A 19,351-nucleotide genomic window follows, 5' to 3' on the forward strand; every position below is an offset into this window, starting at 1 on the left:
GGAAACCAGAGTTGACACCTTTTTTTCTTTAAAATGCCATGGCAGTTCTATTACATTTTAGTATTACCAGTAATATAATTAACTTTAGAATCAATTTTGATATCATATAGGCTCGTTCCCTCATTTGCTGAAATAATTTTTTCAATATTTAACAGTTAAGAAACTTAACAGCTTGGGAAATACCCAGATTGTTTTCTTTAGTTTGGTTCTAGCTTTAGGTATTTACTTTATTTCTTTTAATATTGCTTTAAGTTCACTCTTACTTTTATTTCTCGATCAATTATACCCGTTACTTTAAGGGTAAGGAAGCGTTATCGAACCTAAGAAGTATATATGGGCCATTCTTTTACACCCCAAACACATTCCTCTCGCATTCCCTTCAGCTGAGTAACGAGTATCTTATAGTCGAGGTCATCGACTATTGCGTTTTCTCTTGTATCCATTTTTTAAGATATCAAGTTGTTTCTAACATCTCTGATTTCTTCTATGAACGCACGTTGCAGCAAGTAGTGCGTGATTATTGCAATACCCATCTGCATGCCAAAAATTGTTAAAATTGGACCGTTCATAAAAAAGTTTTAGGCATATAAAATTTGCAATCTCGGAAACAGCCGATATGCCGCATGCACATCTCCATCTCCCTCGCACTTCCCTTAGCTGAGTAACCAGTATTTAATAGTCGAGGCCGTCGACTATAGCGTTCTTGTTTGTTTAGCTGAGAAATGGGTATCTGATAGAAGTGACACGCGACTTTAGCCTTTCTTCTTGTTATACCCGTTTCTCGTAGAGTAAAAGGGTATACTAGATTCGTCGAAAAGTATGTAACAGGCAGAAGGAAGCGTTTCCGACCCCATAAAGTATTTATATTCTTGATCAGGATCACTAGCCGAGTCGATCTAGCCATGTCCGCCTGTCTGTCTGTCCGGATGATGAAATGTATGGTTCTCATCAATACCTATCGATTGACCCAAAAAAAAAAGTTTGCCACGCCCACTTTAACGCCCACAAACCGCTCAAACCTGTGACGCCCACAATTTTCATGCTAGATACAAAATTTTAACTGATATGTATCGGTCTCGTCAATACCTATCGGTTGATCTTAAAAAAATTTCGCACACGCCCCCTCTAATGCCCATAACACTTATATCTGTCTACCGCCGGTAGGTGGCGCATTTTAATCTCGCTTTGCTGCTTGCATATCTCCATTTAGCTGAGTAACGGGTATCTGATAGTCGAGGTACTCGACTATAGCGTTCTCCCTTGTTATACCCGTTACTCGTAGAGTAAAAGGGTATACTAGATTCGTCGGAAAGTATGTAACAGGCAGAAGGAAGCGTTTCCGACCCCATAAAGTATTTATATTCTTGATCAGGATCACTAGCCGAGTCGATCTAGCCATGTCCGCCTGTCCGTCTGTCTGTCTGTCAGGATGAACGCTGAGATCTTGGATGCTAGAATAAAAAGTTTAACTGAAATGTATTGTTCTCATCAATACCTATCGATTGACTTAAAAAAAAGTTTGCCACGCCCACTTTAACGCCCATAAAACGCCCATAACGCTTAAATCTGTCTATCGCCGGTAGGTGGCGCATTTTAGTCTCGCTTTGCTGCTAGCATATCTCCATTTAGCTGAGTAACGGGTATCCGATAGTCGAGGTACTCGACTATAGCGTTCTCCCTTGTTCTTGTTTAAATTTGATCGCTCGGAATTTCACTGAACAACATTGACTTCTGCAGGCATATGTGTACCGAATAATTTTTATGGAGGCTTCCTTTGAACTTATCCTTTTTTTCTAGTTCGTTACTTTAGCAGTTTCATACTTTGAAGGTAATCAAAACCTCATACTTTGGGCCCTAACGCTTTAAGGCAATATGAGCCCTTTCGTAAATATGGATGCATCACACTTATCCTAGCTGTATACTAGACCCTTGACCCTTCGGATGATGATTGCTCTGATTTTCAATACGCTTGTTGAGCACCCAGTTTATCCCGGGCAACAATATAAAATGCATATCAAGTTCAAATTGAATATCCTCATTTGACGCATGAAACATCCAGAGAAAACACTAACAAAAGCACGCTGAACAGGAACAATGTATGCAATCCTTGTTTATGGCAAGTAAAATACACCTTTGTGTGTTGCCTATAAAAAATGCAGCAAAGAAGTGCAAATTCTGAGGGGAGGGCCGAAGGAAAGGCGTAAACGGTGGGTTGGAAGAGGGATGCAGGAGAGGAATCCTTCTCCGTGCTTGTGCTCTGTGTCCATGTCCTGGCATTAAGCAGTAAAAAATGCAGAAATGAAAAAAGGTCGAGGCGGAGGAACCAGAAGGTAGTCAATAGTGGCAATAGTTCTAAAGTAGTACAAGAAACACGGGGAAAAGAGGGCAGACGAGCGGCAACAAGCCACCACATTATGACAACAATAAAACGGAGAACAGCAATAAGGAATAAAAAAACATTATAACAAGGCTGACGTACGGCAAGGGGAGACCCTTAAGTTTCAGGACTTCGTCATCATTTTGTGTATAGGAAATAATTAAAAAAGGATCAGTTTTAAACCAAGCTGGAGCGCATTTTTATTTTATTACTCATATATAACACTAAATAAACACAACTATACTTTTTTTTAAAGAATAATATGGGTTATAATTTAATAAGATTAACAAAACTCCATTAAACAAACAATTAGGACATAGGATATTCTTACCTTTTCATCAGAAATTGTAAATATATAGCATATTATCTTAAGTACTGGTCTTGATAAATACTGGTGTTGATAATTGCACTTAAAAACTGTTCAAAAATGGTTTATTAGGTTACCTATCTATTTAAATAAAATAATTAAATGGTTGAAATATTTTTGGTAGATGGTAGATGGTAGATATTTTACAAGATGTTTGACTGTTTTCTGAGACTTCTTAAACAAGTCGACTAAATCCACTTCAGCGCTTCGATTGCACCTAACAAGTAACGTTAATTTTCAAACGAACCTCGCCATAACCGATGCTTATGAGCTTACTGCACCAACTTGGTATTACCGGCACTGCCGACAAACAAAGGATACACCGCCAACATATCCTGCCTCCTGCTCCGCCTCCGTCGCTGCCACGCCTTTAGGATCTTGGCTTTCTACCGATTTTCTGGTTGGCCAACAACAGCAACAACGAATCATGCAACGAACGAGGCAGCCACAGAGAGATGAAAAGATAAGCAAAGATTGCGAAAATTGTATTTTCCATTGTGAACTGTAGAGGGATGGGGAAAGTGTCTGGGTCTTGGCCAAAGGATGCAAGCGGGAAACAAAAAGAAATACCGAAACCGTTTGCTCCACAAGCCTTCAATAGGTTTCGGGGTGCGAGGGCAACCCTTTTCGGACAACCCTTTGGAAAACGGGAGAGTAGAAGTGCACAGGAAGAAAGTATGGATTATTATATAACTAAAAACCAGAAATATGGCAATAGAACTAGACGTATCTATGCAGTATTGGGAATATTGAATAGTTGATAAGTAACTGTCATACCTTATCAAAAAAATATTATAATCCTAAAGTACACATGGATTAAACCAAGTAAACAAGTTTTTTTTTACACCAATTTTACAGTTCTAACAAGTTATAACCATTTCCGACCAAATGTTTCATAATGTGATGGAATTTTTCCTAGTGTAAACTCTTCTCAATTTCGGTTACACGCCAATGCGCGTGTAAGGAGCATGTAAATATGAAAGGCAAACGACGATAGATGCCAAAGTTATGAGCCTGCAATTGTACTTATACGAGTATGGGGAAATAGTCGGCCGAAGGGAAAGTTGGAAAGTGTGGAATGAGGAGGCAATTCGGTGCGGACTGCTGGGCAGCATAAATCAAAATCAAATTTGAGTGCTGTTTAGTCAAGTGGTTGACTTTGGGAGGACGACTGGGGATGGGTGGGGAGCAGCGGAAACACAGACCCAGAAGTGACCAATAAGTGGGTCAGTAGTCAGCACTAAGTGGAATTTCCAACTATTCTGCTGACAACAGAAGGCCTTTCCCCTCCCCGCCCCATTGGCCACCCACATCCATCCATCAGGTCTTATCAAAGGAGCCCTGATTGGTTTTTGCTGAACCGGTCTTAAGACAATTAAAAGCCATCAAAATTCAACAGCTTACAATTAAATCAATGGCGGCGGGTCGAGTTCCCCAGCTCAAGTCAAGTCTGATGCTGATGGAAATAAGTTTGGGTTTTGAGTTTTGGGCTTCATCAGACAATGAAGATGGGATCGTGAGTTGTTTGGGAGAGCTAGCAGTCATAAAAGTTTCCTGTTAAGGTACCAAAAAATAAATATGGTATATAAAAATACATCTTAGCTGCCCATGTGGGCTCTTAAATCGAATTAAGAATTGAATATTCTAAATTCATCGTTCTATTTCAATAAGTAGTAGCAGTAACGTTTACGTGTACATCTTAAACTTTGCCAACACTTTAAATCTCAATGAATTTCGACCAAAAACACCGATTTCTTTCTTATCTTCAGACACGTAGAACCCCCATCTCTAGGAATCTTTGGCTGGGATTTGTTTACGCGATGAAAAAATTTGCATTTTATTGGCTTTCGAATCGTTGAAGGGACCTTAACACAGGCCTCCTGTGATAAAAGGCCCAGAGAGCCTGCCAATAGCAAAATGAAACAGTGGGGCGAAGATAGACAAGCAATTTGCATTACAAAGTCAATGAAAAATCACTTAGTGTTCGAATCGCAATCCGAGGTAAATGGTAAATGCGTCCAGAGAAAGCCTCGATAAACAAAGTCAGCCAAACGATTTCGATTAAAATTGCCAGCTAGCCAAGGGGATAAGCCCCAAAGATGAAATATCCCCTTGCATTATTTTGGATCATAAATATAGGGCTTAAGCGGCAGAGGAAAAGCGAAAGTTTTCGTTCACTTTTTTGTGATTGGACTAGCCGGAACTGATTGCGAGGGACATGGGAAACCTATTTGAATTTCATTTTCGTATGCAAATTTTCAATGGGTTTTTATGCCGTTCGTTTCATTTCGTTTCGCTTGTGAAACGGAAACTAAGCCACACAAATATGCAGGCGAATTGCCTTGGCCTCGGAGCTCGGAGCTTTCGCCTTGACTTTCATGGCGGAAAAACCAGTCCGCAATCCGGCCCACCTCCATCCACCCACTGGGAGTCTTCTGGGTTCTTCCCTTCGGTTTGGTGTACGAAACAATTGAAACAAGTTTGCAATCAGTGCGCAAACTTTTTGCTGGCCAACAGCACACACACTAACATACAGAGAGAAAATATTATTATTAAATTTAAACGCCCCTCAAACTGTGAAAAAATATCTAAAGCACTGCAAAAAAAGTGAAAAGGTGTTTTCAATTCTGAAATACTAACACTGAGCTGAGCGACCGTAAGGGGCTTGAAAAGACCCTTAAATCGATGGAATATTTATTTACAAAATGATTTCCAAGAATTTAATATCTGGTATGGGGAATATATTTTATTGTTGGGGCCCAACCTGTTTCTTTCTGTGCAAAGAACACAGGCGCTTTGGTTCACACAAACAAGACTGAGAGATACAAAAACGCGGCAGCAAATTGTGCGGCTGTCAAGGATGCCGAATAGCCAGCGCCCACTGTTTGGGCCAATATACAGGATCCAGGGTCCTTGGTCCAGAGTTTCCCTGTAAACAAGTTCAGTCGCGCGCCTAAAAGTATGCAACAAAGGAACAAGTGAGAATCGCTAAATGGGTGTAGAGCATCATCGAAATTTCAAAGCGCTCCGCAACATACACTTTCAAAAAGAATACAATCTAGGAACTATCTTACTAATTTAAAATTAAAGTTAGGCACAAGGGAAAAGTATAAGTCTAATTTGGTAAAGTTATTATATTTAAATTTTAATAATAATGCAGGAACCGATCAAATACTCAATAATATATAAAAACGCATTCTGCTATCGCCGTTTTAAGTTTTACAAGTTAAGTTACTTTCGTTATAATTATTATAAACGTATTATAAGCAACATAAGCTGTAAGTCTTGACTAACATTGTTCCCTTATTATTTCAGTCCCCAGTAGAGACTTACAATCCGATGCTGCAACCCTATCATATTCCTTGGACTGCATAGACTGCTTATCCTGCTACCTTACTCTCCCCAGAGTTAACACACTTGGGCACCACTCTGTATTCCCTGCTCCACAAAGGCCCCAGTTCCCTTTGTTGGTAAAGTTGGGTGAGCGGCATGATCCAATATCTATAAATCAAAAGGCGTACAAAAACCTCTTTACAAGCAAGTGGGCCGAGAGCGAAGGAAAAGTTTAAGCAGCAATCAGGAACAACAAACAGAAAAAGGAGCTTGGGAAGAGGATGTAAAGTCGGGGAGGATTACCAATAATGCGCTAGAAAATTGAAACTTAGGTTACTTTAAGTTCCCCTCTTCGGATTGGCCATAGAACCGTCATTGATTGATGCCAGTGAAATGTAATTGAATGTTTCTAATTACGCCTCATTAGGATTACAAATCGAAGGCCCCACTGTTTTCCTCATAAATATTTAGCGAAGTGAAATTGAAAACGAAAATAGGAGCTGCGACAATTGATTCCGGTGCGCATGTGATTGATTGTCTGGTGGGCGTAATGGGAATCCTTCTCAACGACACCATAAATGTCGTCTGATGTGTCACAGTCACACCTCCGCATGACTGGATCCCCAGATTGGGAGGAGATATAGGGGAGACATGGCAAGGAGCGGGACGAATCTGATGGGATGCAAAAAGCGGTGGCTCAGAGCCATGAACATGACGTATAAAAGTCGTAACAAAACACTTTGATTGATGATTGAAATGGCATGAACCAGTGATGAGTGCGTGAAAAGTTCGGATCCCTTAAATAAAAGTTTTAATTAATATCATTCCCGCAACAAAATTAAAATTAAAAGGATTATTTTAAATATTTCAAAAACAACATCATTGATTGATATGTTAAATAGCTTTAATTTTTGTAAAAGTTTTTAAATTTGGTATATAGTATAAATTGTACATTGCACTTTTCTAAGAGATATTATGTTGAAATTGGCTACAATATTACATAATTTATTATTTAACAGCACTTACCTTTAACTCGGAGTCGATCCTTCCGATGAAATCCCAGCCGAGTCACGAAACCATCTCCAATCTGACCACAAATCGCTGCCCTCGACCACAAGTCCACGCGGGTATAACCAAAATGGAGTCCAGGGGCCCGCGCCTGATCCCCCGCAAACACGCACAGGTGCACATAAGTTCATGATTCCATAATGTCTGTGACATGCGGCCATCAACTGGCCCTCACTTCTTTGGCCACCCACTCGTCAGCCCCACTCTCCATCCCCAACCACCCACTCTGTCAGTGGATGTGCGGTCAGGCAGTTACAAGGTTTGAGTTTGAGTTAATCCATTGTCCTCGTCCTGTTGGTGATGACGGTGTTTCTGCTGTTGGTGGCTTGTCTTTGAAATGTTTCGGCGGTCACCGGTTCGTTGCTCTGCGGCTGGTTTTTGGTTTTGGGATAAACGCAGGCTTCGACGCCCAGATCACAGCTTTAACTCTCTAGAATTAAAGCGTCAAACGCATAGCCCTTAAATCGTTTCCTAACCTTTTCATGGTATTATAAACCAGTGCTGCCATTTGTCATTATTTTGGACAGATCTGTCTGTTTTCTAACGACGTTATCCGGGAAAAATTTAAAGCACCCAATGTCCAGAATTTTGTCCTTTTTCGAAAAGATGTGTTCAAGCGTTAGTTTTGCTAGATTTGGCTGTTTGCATAAACTAACAGACAATTAAACCATCTGCCTAACTGTAAGACAGATGGTTTAATGGTAAATGGATGGTTAATTCCTATTTATCTGAGTATTGAATGAGATGAGTAGTCAATGGGATGCAAAGATTTTCGCAATAGCAAAAAGGAAGAGGAAAACATTTTAGAACTAATGAGTCTTTGAATTCCCACCTCTTGTGTTACAAAAATGTACTCCAAAAACTAATTTTTGAGATTCAGTTTCGGACTTGGCATGGTCGTGGAACTACTTTTGACATGTTTCCTTTGCAATAACCTCAAATGCATTTCGTTATGATCAGTTCATCACTGCAGATTTTCAATTCTGCGGCTATATATAGTAGTCGCCATGGCAGACTCTCCTAATGTATTCATATCAACATTTGATATTTATATGGTTTTGTATCATATTGATATGAATTCGTATCACTTTGAAATGAGACAAGTGATATGTGAAAATTGAGGAGACAATGTTAAAGGGGTATTGTTCCGGTTTTTTTTTCAGTGCATGAGTTGAGAATGAATAAATGCACACATTTTTCTGAGTTGCGTGAAATGGGGGAAATTTGTTTTCACGTACTCAAGAATTAATAAAACCCATTGCAATACCTTCCGGTATCGATCATACGGACTAGCCACGTAATCTTCATAGAATCTGAAATGTTTCCTTTTTCCTGTTACGTAACCTACAGGGTAGTATAAGGTTGTAATCGATTATATCCTTCCGGGAGCACTGAGAGTCCCGGAATTCGATAGAACAAGAATACCCCACATATTTTAGTTTCATGAGGAGAGTATTTTGTAGTACCGTATTTGCATGCTTAGTATTTTTTCTTTCTATCGCGTATTTTTGTTTGCTAATTTTAGCTCCACAGCTTGTCCAATTCAGAAACTTTTATAAACGCGAAAAAGCCCGTCCATAAACATTGAATAATTTGGGTGACCCTCTGTAAAAAGTGTATATTATCCTGTTATCTGAGGCTAGTGGCTATCATTTCAAGAAAGAGTCCGATTCCGGTGATCCCAAGGTCAAGCGCCTAAAAAAGAAGGCCGCGAAGCGCAAGATTCGGGAGGAAGAATACTGACTGTCCGTGCTGCAGCCCTGTGCCCGGAAAAGCTAAAAAGATATTGTCCTGGCGATGGTCCCCCGACGGATCCTCCATTTTCAAGGGTTTCAAAAGATCCAAGATGCGTGAGTTTTTCGTCAAGTGACACGACATGACCTACTGGCACTGCAAGTGGATTCCCGATTGGAAGCTGGCTTTGCACCACTCCCTGATGGTCGCTTACTTCCAGAGAAACTACGACATGGAAAAGCCGCTCCAGTTCGATCACAAGGGCGTAAAGCCCGAGTGGCTCATATCTCAGCGTGTAATCCACCTGATGGCGGAACTGTTTAACTGGTAAAGTGGCGGGAGTTGACCTACAGCGAGTCCACATGGGAGAAGGAAAACGAGGGCATTCCGAGCTTAAAGCGGGCCATCGACTTCTACCAGAATCTGCGATTCAGCCAGAAGAATCGGGGTAAGGGCAAGCCCACCACTGATGTGAAGAAGAAATAAGAGGATCAGCCGGAAATCGTGCAGGGAACTGGCACGAAGTTGCATCCATTCCAGCTGGAGGGTGTCAACTGGCTCCGCTACAGTTGGGACCAGGGCATCCCCACCATACTGGCCGTTGAGATGTGCCTGGGCAAGACAATTCAGACGGTGACCTTCCTGTACTCCCTGTCCAAGGAGGGTCGCTGCCGCGGACCCTTCTTCATATCCGTACCGCTTTCCACTCTCGTCAACTGGGAGCGCGAACTGGAGCTATGGGCTCCGGACTTCTACTGCATTACCTATGTGCGCTCAAAGGCCTCCAGAGCTGTTATCCGGAGAAACAAGCTGTGCTTCGAGGAGGTAAATACCCAGAAGATGCCGGCCAAGCACATCCAGTTTAAGTTTAACGTGCTGCTGATCAGCTACGAGTTGATCTCCATAGACGCCACCTTTCTTGGCAGCATCAATTGGGCTGCAAGTTTTTCCGTATCCTGAGCAGCTACAGCACCTTCTACAAGCTGCTGCTCACCGGCACACCGCTGCAGAACCATCTCGAGGAGCTGTTCCACCTGAGTCATGATCTATCGGTTTGTGAGCCACAACTCGGTGGAGGAGCGCATGACGTAGGTGGCCAAGCACAAGATGATGCTCACCCACCTTGTGGTGCGCCCGGGAGTGAGCGGCAAGCCTGCCAGCTCAACGAAGCAAGAGCTGGAGGATATCGTTCGCTTTGGCACCGAGGATCTCTTCAAGCAGAACGATGAAAAGGAGGCTATCCACTACGATGATGAGGGGGTGGCCAACCTGCTTGACCGCACCCATCGCGGCATTGAGGAGAAGGTATCCTGGTCCAACGAGTATCTTTTGTCGTTCAAGGTGGCGTCCCGCACCAATGTCGAAGGAATTAAGGAGGAGGAAGTTGGTTACCAACAGGATACGGAAAACAAGGTCCGGCCTACTGGGACTACAGCAGCAGCAGTAGGATAACGTCGAGCGCAGCTTGAAAAAGGGCAAGCGAATCCGAAAGATGATCAACTATTACAAGTAGGCTGAAAATTCGCTGGAAGACGACATCGAATATATTGGCGAGTGGGTACAATGGGTGGTATAAGTAATAAATATATGTATTAAAAACAAGATCGATTCGATGAATGAATAAGCAATATCAGGAGAAACCAATTTGGTATACATATAATTTCATTGCGATAAGTCCCTAAGCCACTGACATTTAATATTAATAAAATAACTTTGTTTCGTATAAACTGACAGACTACTAAAGCAAGTTCTGCATTTTAGAATATTTTCTTTAATAGGCAAATGATTAGAAATCAAACCACGTTACTGTTGTTCGATAACCCTAATAAATACTTCTTATCCATAGACATTTGCTTGAAGTCTCATATATAATTATAACGCATTCTACCCCAGAACATATTTAACATTCCCATTGCCATTCTTAATTAATAAAGTGCTTAATAATGTTGTCCTGGAAGAACCAAAGTGGCAGAGGGGAGAAAGTAATAATTAAGACAATAATATTGGCCATATCAAATCAGACACTAGAAACAAGACGAAAAAGCTTAATCGAAATGATTCTGGCCATGAACTCTCAGTAAAATGTGTGGCAAAATAATTAAATGTAATTCAATTAAAGGCAGTTTATGCGTAAAATTTTATTAAAGCCCTGCTTTTGAAGGACGAAGAAGAAAAGTCTCAATGCCAGACAAACACAGCAGATCTGGACTGCAACTTTATGCACAGAGAGAAAAATATTCTGTAACGAAGGAATGCTTTGGCATGAATCAAGGTTAAATATTCTTAGTTTAATACGAATCCCACCTTTAAAAAGCCAAGATATAGATTCAAAAGCAAGCATTTTTTAATAAACGAAAACCAATTTGTTGAATTTCATTTCGTAATATAAAATTATTTAAAAAAAAAAACCTTAACATTTCATTACAAAATTTATTTTTAAAGCGCAGTCAACTAAATACAAAGCCAATGGTAGAATAAGAAGCTGGTTTTTGAGTTTATATCGTGTTCCTCTGCTCAGTGTACACATAAATGCATGCATGAGTAAGGACATCCTTATGTATATGCATTCGCAATCAATTTATCATACGCCTGATTTGACCATCAGAGCCCTGGAGCCGGCCATCAAATGGCCCCGAGAAATGTAAAATTTAAATGCAATGTAATTAAAATGAAATAAAGGCAGAAAACTGAATGCACTCACAGGTGGTGACTGCCAGGTGAAAGGGTCCTGCCGATTACTTAGATGCGTTCGGTGACCAGCTCATGGATTTAATCCAGCATATTTAATTATCGCATACAATGGGAAAGTGACCAAGGCAAGTCGTTTTCTAGATGAATTCACTTTGATTACGTTTCCATAATTATATTTTTGGGCTCGAATCGTTTCCGGAATTGTTGCACTTCTTTCTTAAGCCTTTGGCAGGAAAAGATGCAAGTGAATATTTTATAATTGTAAGCCGTTCAAGACTGTAATGTTTATTTAACATTATTCGAGATGGTTTTCAATTACATGCAGATTGGCTTGATAAAAAGGTAATTATCAAATCCAATAAAAACAAGAAAAAACGCTATAGCCGATTGTCTCGACTATCAGATACCTGTTACTCTGTTTCAAATAAAATAAAGTCCCACCGAAGCTAGCGCCGTGGCCCGTGGCGGACGGTAGCGGTACTTCTGAACATGCCAGAGTCTGTTTGTTAGTCATAACTTTTTAAACAACAATGACGGTGGTGTGATTCTCAGCATTTAGATAGGTATTGATTAATAAAACAAGGAAAAACGATATTGGCGATGTTATCGACTATCAAATACCCGTTACTCAGCTAAAAGAGTGTGAGGGAGATAGCGATATTCAAGCACCTAAGCGGGTTTTTACGATTGAAGGCGATTTTTTCTAAGTCCCATAAAACCATTCAGATATGTACAGTGTACATTCTTGTATATGGTTTTAATTTTCATTTAAAATTTTAGAAGAACAAATTATACGTGTAAGTAGTCGTTTTATTAGCTGTCGTTATTCGCTCTTGAATAATACTTTTGTGGAACCTTGATGTGGCTTTACTTTTTACCTAATTTAAGGTGCAAGATCAATCCTACGTGTATATAAGTAATGTACTACAGTAGCACGCTTTTAACAGTTAGCCGGTGAGGTGCGCACCCTGAATGATAATTCATTAGCGAGTCGTTACGTTCTCTTTCGAATCTGTCATTAAACTAAATCAAAATGCAAAAGCGGTGCAATGCTTTTTTTTTCAACAAATAACAAACCACTACAAAATGGCGCCAGACATTATATTATGAATTTAAAAAAAAATACGGGGATTGTTATTATTATTAATTAAAACAAGAGATAACGCTAGATACCGGATATGGGTAGTGCGATAGAGATGGAAATATGCAAGCAGCAAAGCGACTGTTCCCAAGATTGCAAACTACGCCACTGCGCTACCTAGCGGCGATTCCTTTATTTGCTTAATAGATGGTCCATATTAATGTATATTGATAATCAAAACCATCGTAAATAGGTTACGCTTTTACAAAATCTTGAAAAATTTGGGTGTTTTTAGCGTTATGGGCGTTTGTGGGCGTTAGAGTGGGCGTGGCACTCCGATGAAATAAGCATGCGGTGCGCAAGAGCCTCCAGAATCTAGGATCTGGGAAGATCGACTCGAAAACAAACATTTTTAAAGCACTTTCTTTGTGTTTATGGGGAAGGAAAAAGTAGATTTAAAGCTGCAAATTCCTGTTTAAAATCCATATTCTTATCTAAACATGATGGGTCTAAAACAGTATAATTTAAATTCCGTTACCTCATTCCCTTAGCACTCAAAAGTTCATTAGCCCGGCCTCGACTGCTCAGCGACCTTGACATATTTACAAATTTTTGTCGACAACAACATCAAAACAAACCATTTTGGCCACTTTTAAATATCACGCATCCAGCGACGCCTGCCGGTGGCCAATAACTTGTCCACTGGATACGTGATGTGCATCCGGAAACAGCCAGTGGAGTGCGAGTGGGCAGTCACTTCTGTTGTTTATGGCCACGACTGGCTGACAGTAGCTAATTCAATTTAAATTGCCGGTAGCTTCGCAGTATCTCCATTGCCCAATAAAACTCTTGTAGTTCTTTCGATTTCGTTTAATTTGTATATATTTATCGGTCAGTCAAAGTTCTTACAGAAGAACTGGAGCGGCAGCTGCAAACGCACTATAGGCCAGCGGAGAAGAGTAAGCCAAAGGGGAGGAATAGGCCAAAGGAGCAACCAGAGGAGCAGCTGCATATTTGGCGACGACTGGAGCAGCCACGGGAGCAATCACTGGAGCGGCGGCGATTCCATTGTAGTTCCTGGCGATCACCTGGCTGCTGGTGGCGGTCACGACTGGAGCAGGGGCAGCGTAGGCCAGGGGAGCAGTGTAGGCCAGAGGAGCACCCAGGAGTCCGGGCTTGGCAGCAACGCAGGCAACGATGGCCAGGATGACAACAGCCTGTGGACAAGCCAATTGAGTTAATATAATCCTCTGAAGTTGCTTCTTTGAAGAACTTACGTATTTGAACATGGTGGCTATATTTCTTTGATTTGCTTCTTCGGAGGGCTAGAAACTGTTTGATGTCCAACTGCTCTTGGTGGAGCATATTTATACCCAAAACCTTACTTCCCTCGGACTCATGTGCGCATTCACTTCATTTAAATGCTGCGACAGTCTCCCGTTACCGTTTGCACTTTACCATACTTTATGTGATTTCCCACTGCTGAATGTGGAATATCTGTTGGTGGCCATTGGATTCGATGGCCTGAGGTCACAAACGCAGTCTTTGGTGTATAAATAGCGACATAAAGTGTAGAACGGCATCACACAAGTTCAAGTTTTCGAATCGAAAGCACCACAAATCAACCATCACAATGTTCAAATCCGTGAGTTTTAAGATTTAATATTGTGTCTAGTTTTCTAAATGTTGTTTATCCTTAGGCTGTTGTCATCCTGGCCATCGTTGCCTGCGTTGCTGCCAAGCCCGGTCTCCTGGGTGCTCCTCTGGCCTACACTGCTCCCCTGGCCTACTCTGCTCCCGCGGCAGTGGTCGCTGCTCCTGCTCCAGTCGTGACCGCCACCAGCAGCCAGGTGATCGCCAGGAACTACAATGGAATCGCCGCCGCTCCAGTGACTGCTCCCGTGGCTGCTCCAGTCGTCGCCAAATACGCAGCTGCTCCTCTGGCTGCTCCATTGGCCTATTCCTCCCCCTTGGCTTACTCCTCCCCCTTGGCTTACTCCTCCCCCTTGGCTTACTCCGCCCCCCTTAGCTACGCCGCTGCTCACGCACCACTGTTAATCTAAATCAAACTGTGATCACCTACAAAAATACATATAAATTTAATACAAACGAATGTTGCCACAGAGTTTATCTTTTTATTTGGGTTGATAAAGAAGAAATGGCTTGTTTTAATATCCCGCCTTTAGCATAAAAATCATTTTAGTAAATCAAGGAACCTCGACTATAAGATACTCAGCTGAAAGGACAAAAGGGAAGCAGCAAAGCGAGATTGAAATGCGCACCCACCCGCGATCTCAAGCGATCTAGCTTGAAAATTGTGGGCGCCACAGGCTTACGCGGTTTGTGGGCGTTAGAGTAGGCGTGGCATACTCGCGTGACAAGTTTGCGCTGCGTACAAAGCTACGGAATCAAAATCTGGAATTCCAATTCCCTATCTTTAATAGTTTCCGAGATATTTGCGCTCATATGTACGATTTTTTTGAAGTTTGTGGGCGGTTTGTGGGCGTTAAAGTAGGCGTGGCAAATCACTAGCCGAATCGAACTAGCAGTGTCCGTCCGTCTGTCCGTCCGTATAAACGGAAAGATCATGGAAACTATAAAAGCTAGAAAGTTGGGACCTGGCATATTGATTCTTGAGTTTCTTGCGCATCGTAGGTATGGTTCAGCAGGCTACCACGTCATCTGTAACACTCATAACACTAAAACCTTTCTAGCACCCACATTTTATAATATTTTGTAAAAGATTAAATGGGATTTTTTCCAATCTATTTTTTAAAGGTCTTTGTACCAAAGAAAATCATAATACTTTCGTTTGCCTTATCACTCTTTTTGGTCGGACTGTCATACATGATTTTCAAATTCGCAGGTATATATTGTAGTTTCCTGTGAACTGCCGTCCACAGTCACATTTTTATACCCCCAAGCGCTTTACACGGAATTATGAAAGTGAATTCTATAAATGATTGCTTGAACTTGGAACATTTTTTTTTATTTCGGTAAATTTTTCGAGCCTTTACTAACTAGCCGAAAGCCGGAACAGTTTCTTCAACACTTCATCCGCCTCAGCCGTGGTCATGGGAAACACTGGCATCATTCCCGATTCAAAAAGTTTAGCCGTCATTCCGGGCATTTCATTGTTCATGTCGCACTTCGATCACACCCGACATATATGCCCAACATCTATGTCAGCTGTGATCGAAGTGCGATATCAGATAGGCTGGATATGAGTCAATGGCATTGTGATGATTATCAATTGAAGAAGTAGCGCAATGTTGGCCGAAGCCCAAAGCGATATCGTGACGAAGACTATCAAAATGGTGAATTTCAAGGCTCTTACACTCATATGCTTACGTTACTTTTACGGTGCCAACTAACCTTGGACCGTAAATTTGCAGAAATTTAGTGAGGTCTGCGCACTATCCTCAGAACCACTCCTTCGTGAAATGAATTTCGTCTAATATGTGAATAAGGAAATGCCCGGAGTGTCAGCTAGACTCTACGAGTCGGGATGATCCAAGTGTTTGCCATGACCACGGCTGAGGGAGATGAAATGCCTAAGAAACTGTACCTGCTTTCGGCTAGTTATTAAAGGGTATTTTGACATGTTTCTGTCAATGACATCCTCGAGGTGAAATGTGGAGCTAGTCTGCCAATCATTCTCCGGGAGACACGATTTGATTCACCTTCCTGGACATCAGGCCTTTATCTGCTCCTTGGCTATCTCTCGTTTAAGATCAATGGCTCTTGGTTTCGTGGGCGTTAGGTTGGCACTCTTCTCATGGACTAGAAATGGCATATGATGGGGATGGTGTCAGAAGTTGCTGTAATTAACGACCTTAGTGTCAATACCGATGGCAGCAGGTTTTGGCACCGACCTGCGTTCTATCGGCTCCTGTTTCACCTTGTAATTGTTGGGTAATCGGCGGGGCTTGACTATCCTAGATGAATTTGGTGGTGGCATTGGATTCTTGTCGACGATCACTTGCGGCGACGTTTTTAAGATCGGTGTACTAAAATTTTGTTTTATTAATCAAGTTATTTACCTTTTTTAGTGCAGATAGCTTACCAGGACAAAAGAAGTACAGAGGAGGTGTCTGTTTGCAAGGGCTAAGGGTTTTCTGGATCTACTGTCGGCACTAAGGCGCTTAATGGAAGAAAATCGATGTTGTAAGTACGGAAAACACTATCATCACAGTGCCTACCTGTCCAAAGACTTGTTTGACTAAGAATTCATACGCTTGTCCTTGTCCTTCGTTGGCATCATGTCTTTATGGCTTGCTTAGCGTCCTTCATTGCGGCTGCCTAATGTACTGTTGTTCCACTGTCATATGAAGTAATCTTCTTCAGCATATCATCGCTGAAAATTACTTTTATAAACTCCTCTTGTACTCAGGGGTATGTCCTTCCAAATTCTAAAGGGTGTCCACTTTAATTTTCAGCGTTATCACGTGCGAAAAAAAATATTGTACTGAATTGTCAGACGTCAAATTTTTAAACAACAACAACTCTTTCAGTGTGGCTGCCGTTTGATAATCCCTAGCTGAAACAGTTCTTAATAAGACGAGAAAGGACGCTAGACTCGACTCTAGTGCCTCGACTATCAGATATGCAAGCAGCAAAGCGATATTGTGAAGAAGCCTACCCTCGATTTCAATATATTGTTTAGGGTAGGTATTGATGATAAGTGTTGACTTGGCAAATACATTTGTTTTCTATTATGAAAATTGTGTTGGCCACAGTTTTGGGCGGCTTGTGGGCGTCAGAGTGGGCGTGGTATGTTTGCTAACAAAGCTATGAGATTTAAATCTGAATTCCCAATTCTCTTTCTTAATAGTTAACGATTTTTTAAAGTTTGTAGGCGGTTTGTGGGCGTTAACATTTTTTCGAGCACTAAAACTGTAGGAGCCGCAGTTTTGGGCGGTTCGAGGCGCCAGAGTGGGCGTGGCATGTTCACGAAACAAACTTGATCTTGTAGTTTCAGCGATCACAGCGTTCACATGGACAGACGGACATGGCTTGATCGACTCGGCTGGTAATGCTGATCAAGAATACATATTCTACAGGGAGTCTCCATCCTTCTACCTGTTACATACTTTTCACCAAGTATAATATATCCTTTCACTCTACGAGTAACGGGTACTAACATGTTTAGGATCTTCCCTAAACTGTTTGAAATCTTGGTCATCTGGTGATCATGTGCTACATACAAACTCAATTTTCAAACATTCTAGCAATTCAACAACATCGAACCTGTTAAATTGCTGAATACCAGAGTTACTACCGTACTTTATAAAGTATCACTAGTAAGCATTTTTATACCCATTACTCGTAGAGTAAAAAGTATATAGTTTTTAGGGTTAAGTGTGGAACAGGTAGAAGAAAGTGTTTCCGATCCCATGAAGTACATATACAATATATATTCTTGATCAATATCACTAGCCGAATCGATCTAGTGAGAGAAATCAGCGTTCGAGATATCAGCGTTCATATGGACGGTTAGTGGGCGTTAAGGTGGGCATGGCACATTCGCGTAACAAACTAAATTTACTAAAATTATGTTTAAGTTAGGGCCGGGATATTAAAACAAGACATTTCTTTTTACCAACCCATATAAAAAACTAAACTCTTTGTGGCAACATTCGTTTGTATTATATTTATATGTATTTTCCTTGGTGATCACAGTTTGATTTAGATAAACAGTGGTGCGTGAGCAGCGGCGTAGCTAAGGGGGGCGGAGCAAGCCAAGGGGGAGGAGTAAGCCAAGGGGGAGGAATAGGCCAATGGAGCAGCCAGAGGAGCAGCTGCGTACTTGGCGACCACTGGAGCAGCCACGGGAGCAATCACTGGAGCGGCGGCGATTCCATTGTAGTTCCTGGCGATCACCTGGCTGCTGGTGAAAAAATTTGATATTTCGGGAAATAATCAATTTATTTTATTTATTGTTATTATTTATTATTTATTAAGCTTTTAAAAAATAGTTACAAAATGTGGGCGACATACAGATTTTAGCGTTATAAGTGTTAGAGTCGGCATGGATATTTTTTTTAGATCATCGATAGGTTATGACGAAACCAATACTTATATGTACGTTTAAATCTTTATTCTAGCAATATAATCGTTGGCGCCACAGCTTGGGCGGTTTGCGCCAAATGCAATATACCCTACTAGTATGTTACAGAGTTGCCATGACTTTTTATAAATAAGGTAATAACTCTAGACTTTAGCAATTCAACAGCCTCAATGTTGTTGTTGTTGTTGAGCACCTGATTACCAGCTAACCAAGTTTTCCAGCAGTTTAGGGAAAATCCTAAACATAATTTCAATTAAGTACTTTTTTCGATAGGAATCAAACGACAATTGCTAACGCAGCCACACTAATAGAGTTGTTGAAAACTTGACGGCTGACAATTCAGTATAATATTTTTTCTCGCACGGTGTCACGTCTGTCGAAAATAAAAGTGGATACTCCGTCGAATTGGTAAAGAAATACGCCAGACTGCAAGAATTCATCTGATTCAGGCTCAGAGGAGAACGAAGAGTTTATAAAACACTTGATCAGCGATGATATGCTGACGAAGGTTACTACAGTTGACATTGAGGACATAGGTAAATTAAGAAGCAGCAATGATGGAAGGACAAACGGATGAATTCTGATTTTAAGAATTCTCTGGACAGGTAGACCCTTTACTAATTGTTTCAG

The 19,351-nt window shown here is 41.2% G+C and overlaps 4 protein-coding genes across 4 annotated transcripts; 2 read left to right on the forward strand and 2 right to left on the reverse strand.

Moving 5' to 3' along the window:
* Nucleotides 1–3,035: 3,035 nt before the first annotated feature.
* On the reverse strand, nt 3,036–7,426 carry LOC118877509 (uncharacterized). Its single transcript, XM_070996944.1, is given in 3 exon segments — nt 3,036–3,244; nt 3,247–3,437; nt 7,371–7,426. Coding segments are annotated over 3 exon segments (456 nt in total).
* Nucleotides 7,427–8,273: 847 nt separating this feature from the next.
* Chd3 lies at nt 8,274–10,332 on the forward strand. The gene is given in 5 exon segments (XM_070996946.1): nt 8,274–8,284; nt 8,853–9,178; nt 9,181–9,816; nt 9,819–9,916; nt 9,918–10,332. Coding segments are annotated over 5 exon segments (1,485 nt in total). The 3' UTR covers nt 10,332.
* Nucleotides 10,333–13,495: 3,163 nt separating this feature from the next.
* LOC118877236 (cuticle protein 38-like) lies at nt 13,496–14,054 on the reverse strand. Its single transcript, XM_036814771.3, has 2 exons — nt 13,929–14,054; nt 13,496–13,868 (listed from the first exon to the last, which is right to left on the reverse strand). The coding sequence occupies exons 1-2, from the start codon at nt 13,938–13,940 to the stop codon at nt 13,557–13,559; spliced, it is 324 nt and encodes a 107-aa protein (XP_036670666.3). The 5' UTR covers nt 13,941–14,054; the 3' UTR covers nt 13,496–13,556.
* A 156-nt stretch (nt 14,055–14,210) lies between these two features.
* On the forward strand, nt 14,211–14,764 carry LOC118877536 (cuticle protein 70, isoforms A and B-like). Its single transcript, XM_036816586.3, has 2 exons — nt 14,211–14,296; nt 14,352–14,764. Exons 1-2 carry the CDS (start codon nt 14,285–14,287, stop codon nt 14,712–14,714), a joined length of 375 nt encoding a protein of 124 aa, XP_036672481.3. The 5' UTR covers nt 14,211–14,284; the 3' UTR covers nt 14,715–14,764.
* The last annotated feature ends 4,587 nt before the right edge of the window (nt 14,765–19,351 follow it).

The sequence above is a fragment of the Drosophila suzukii genome, chromosome 3 (assembly GCF_043229965.1).
Source record: "Drosophila suzukii chromosome 3, CBGP_Dsuzu_IsoJpt1.0, whole genome shotgun sequence".
Lineage (NCBI taxonomy): Eukaryota > Metazoa > Arthropoda > Insecta > Diptera > Drosophilidae > Drosophila > Drosophila suzukii.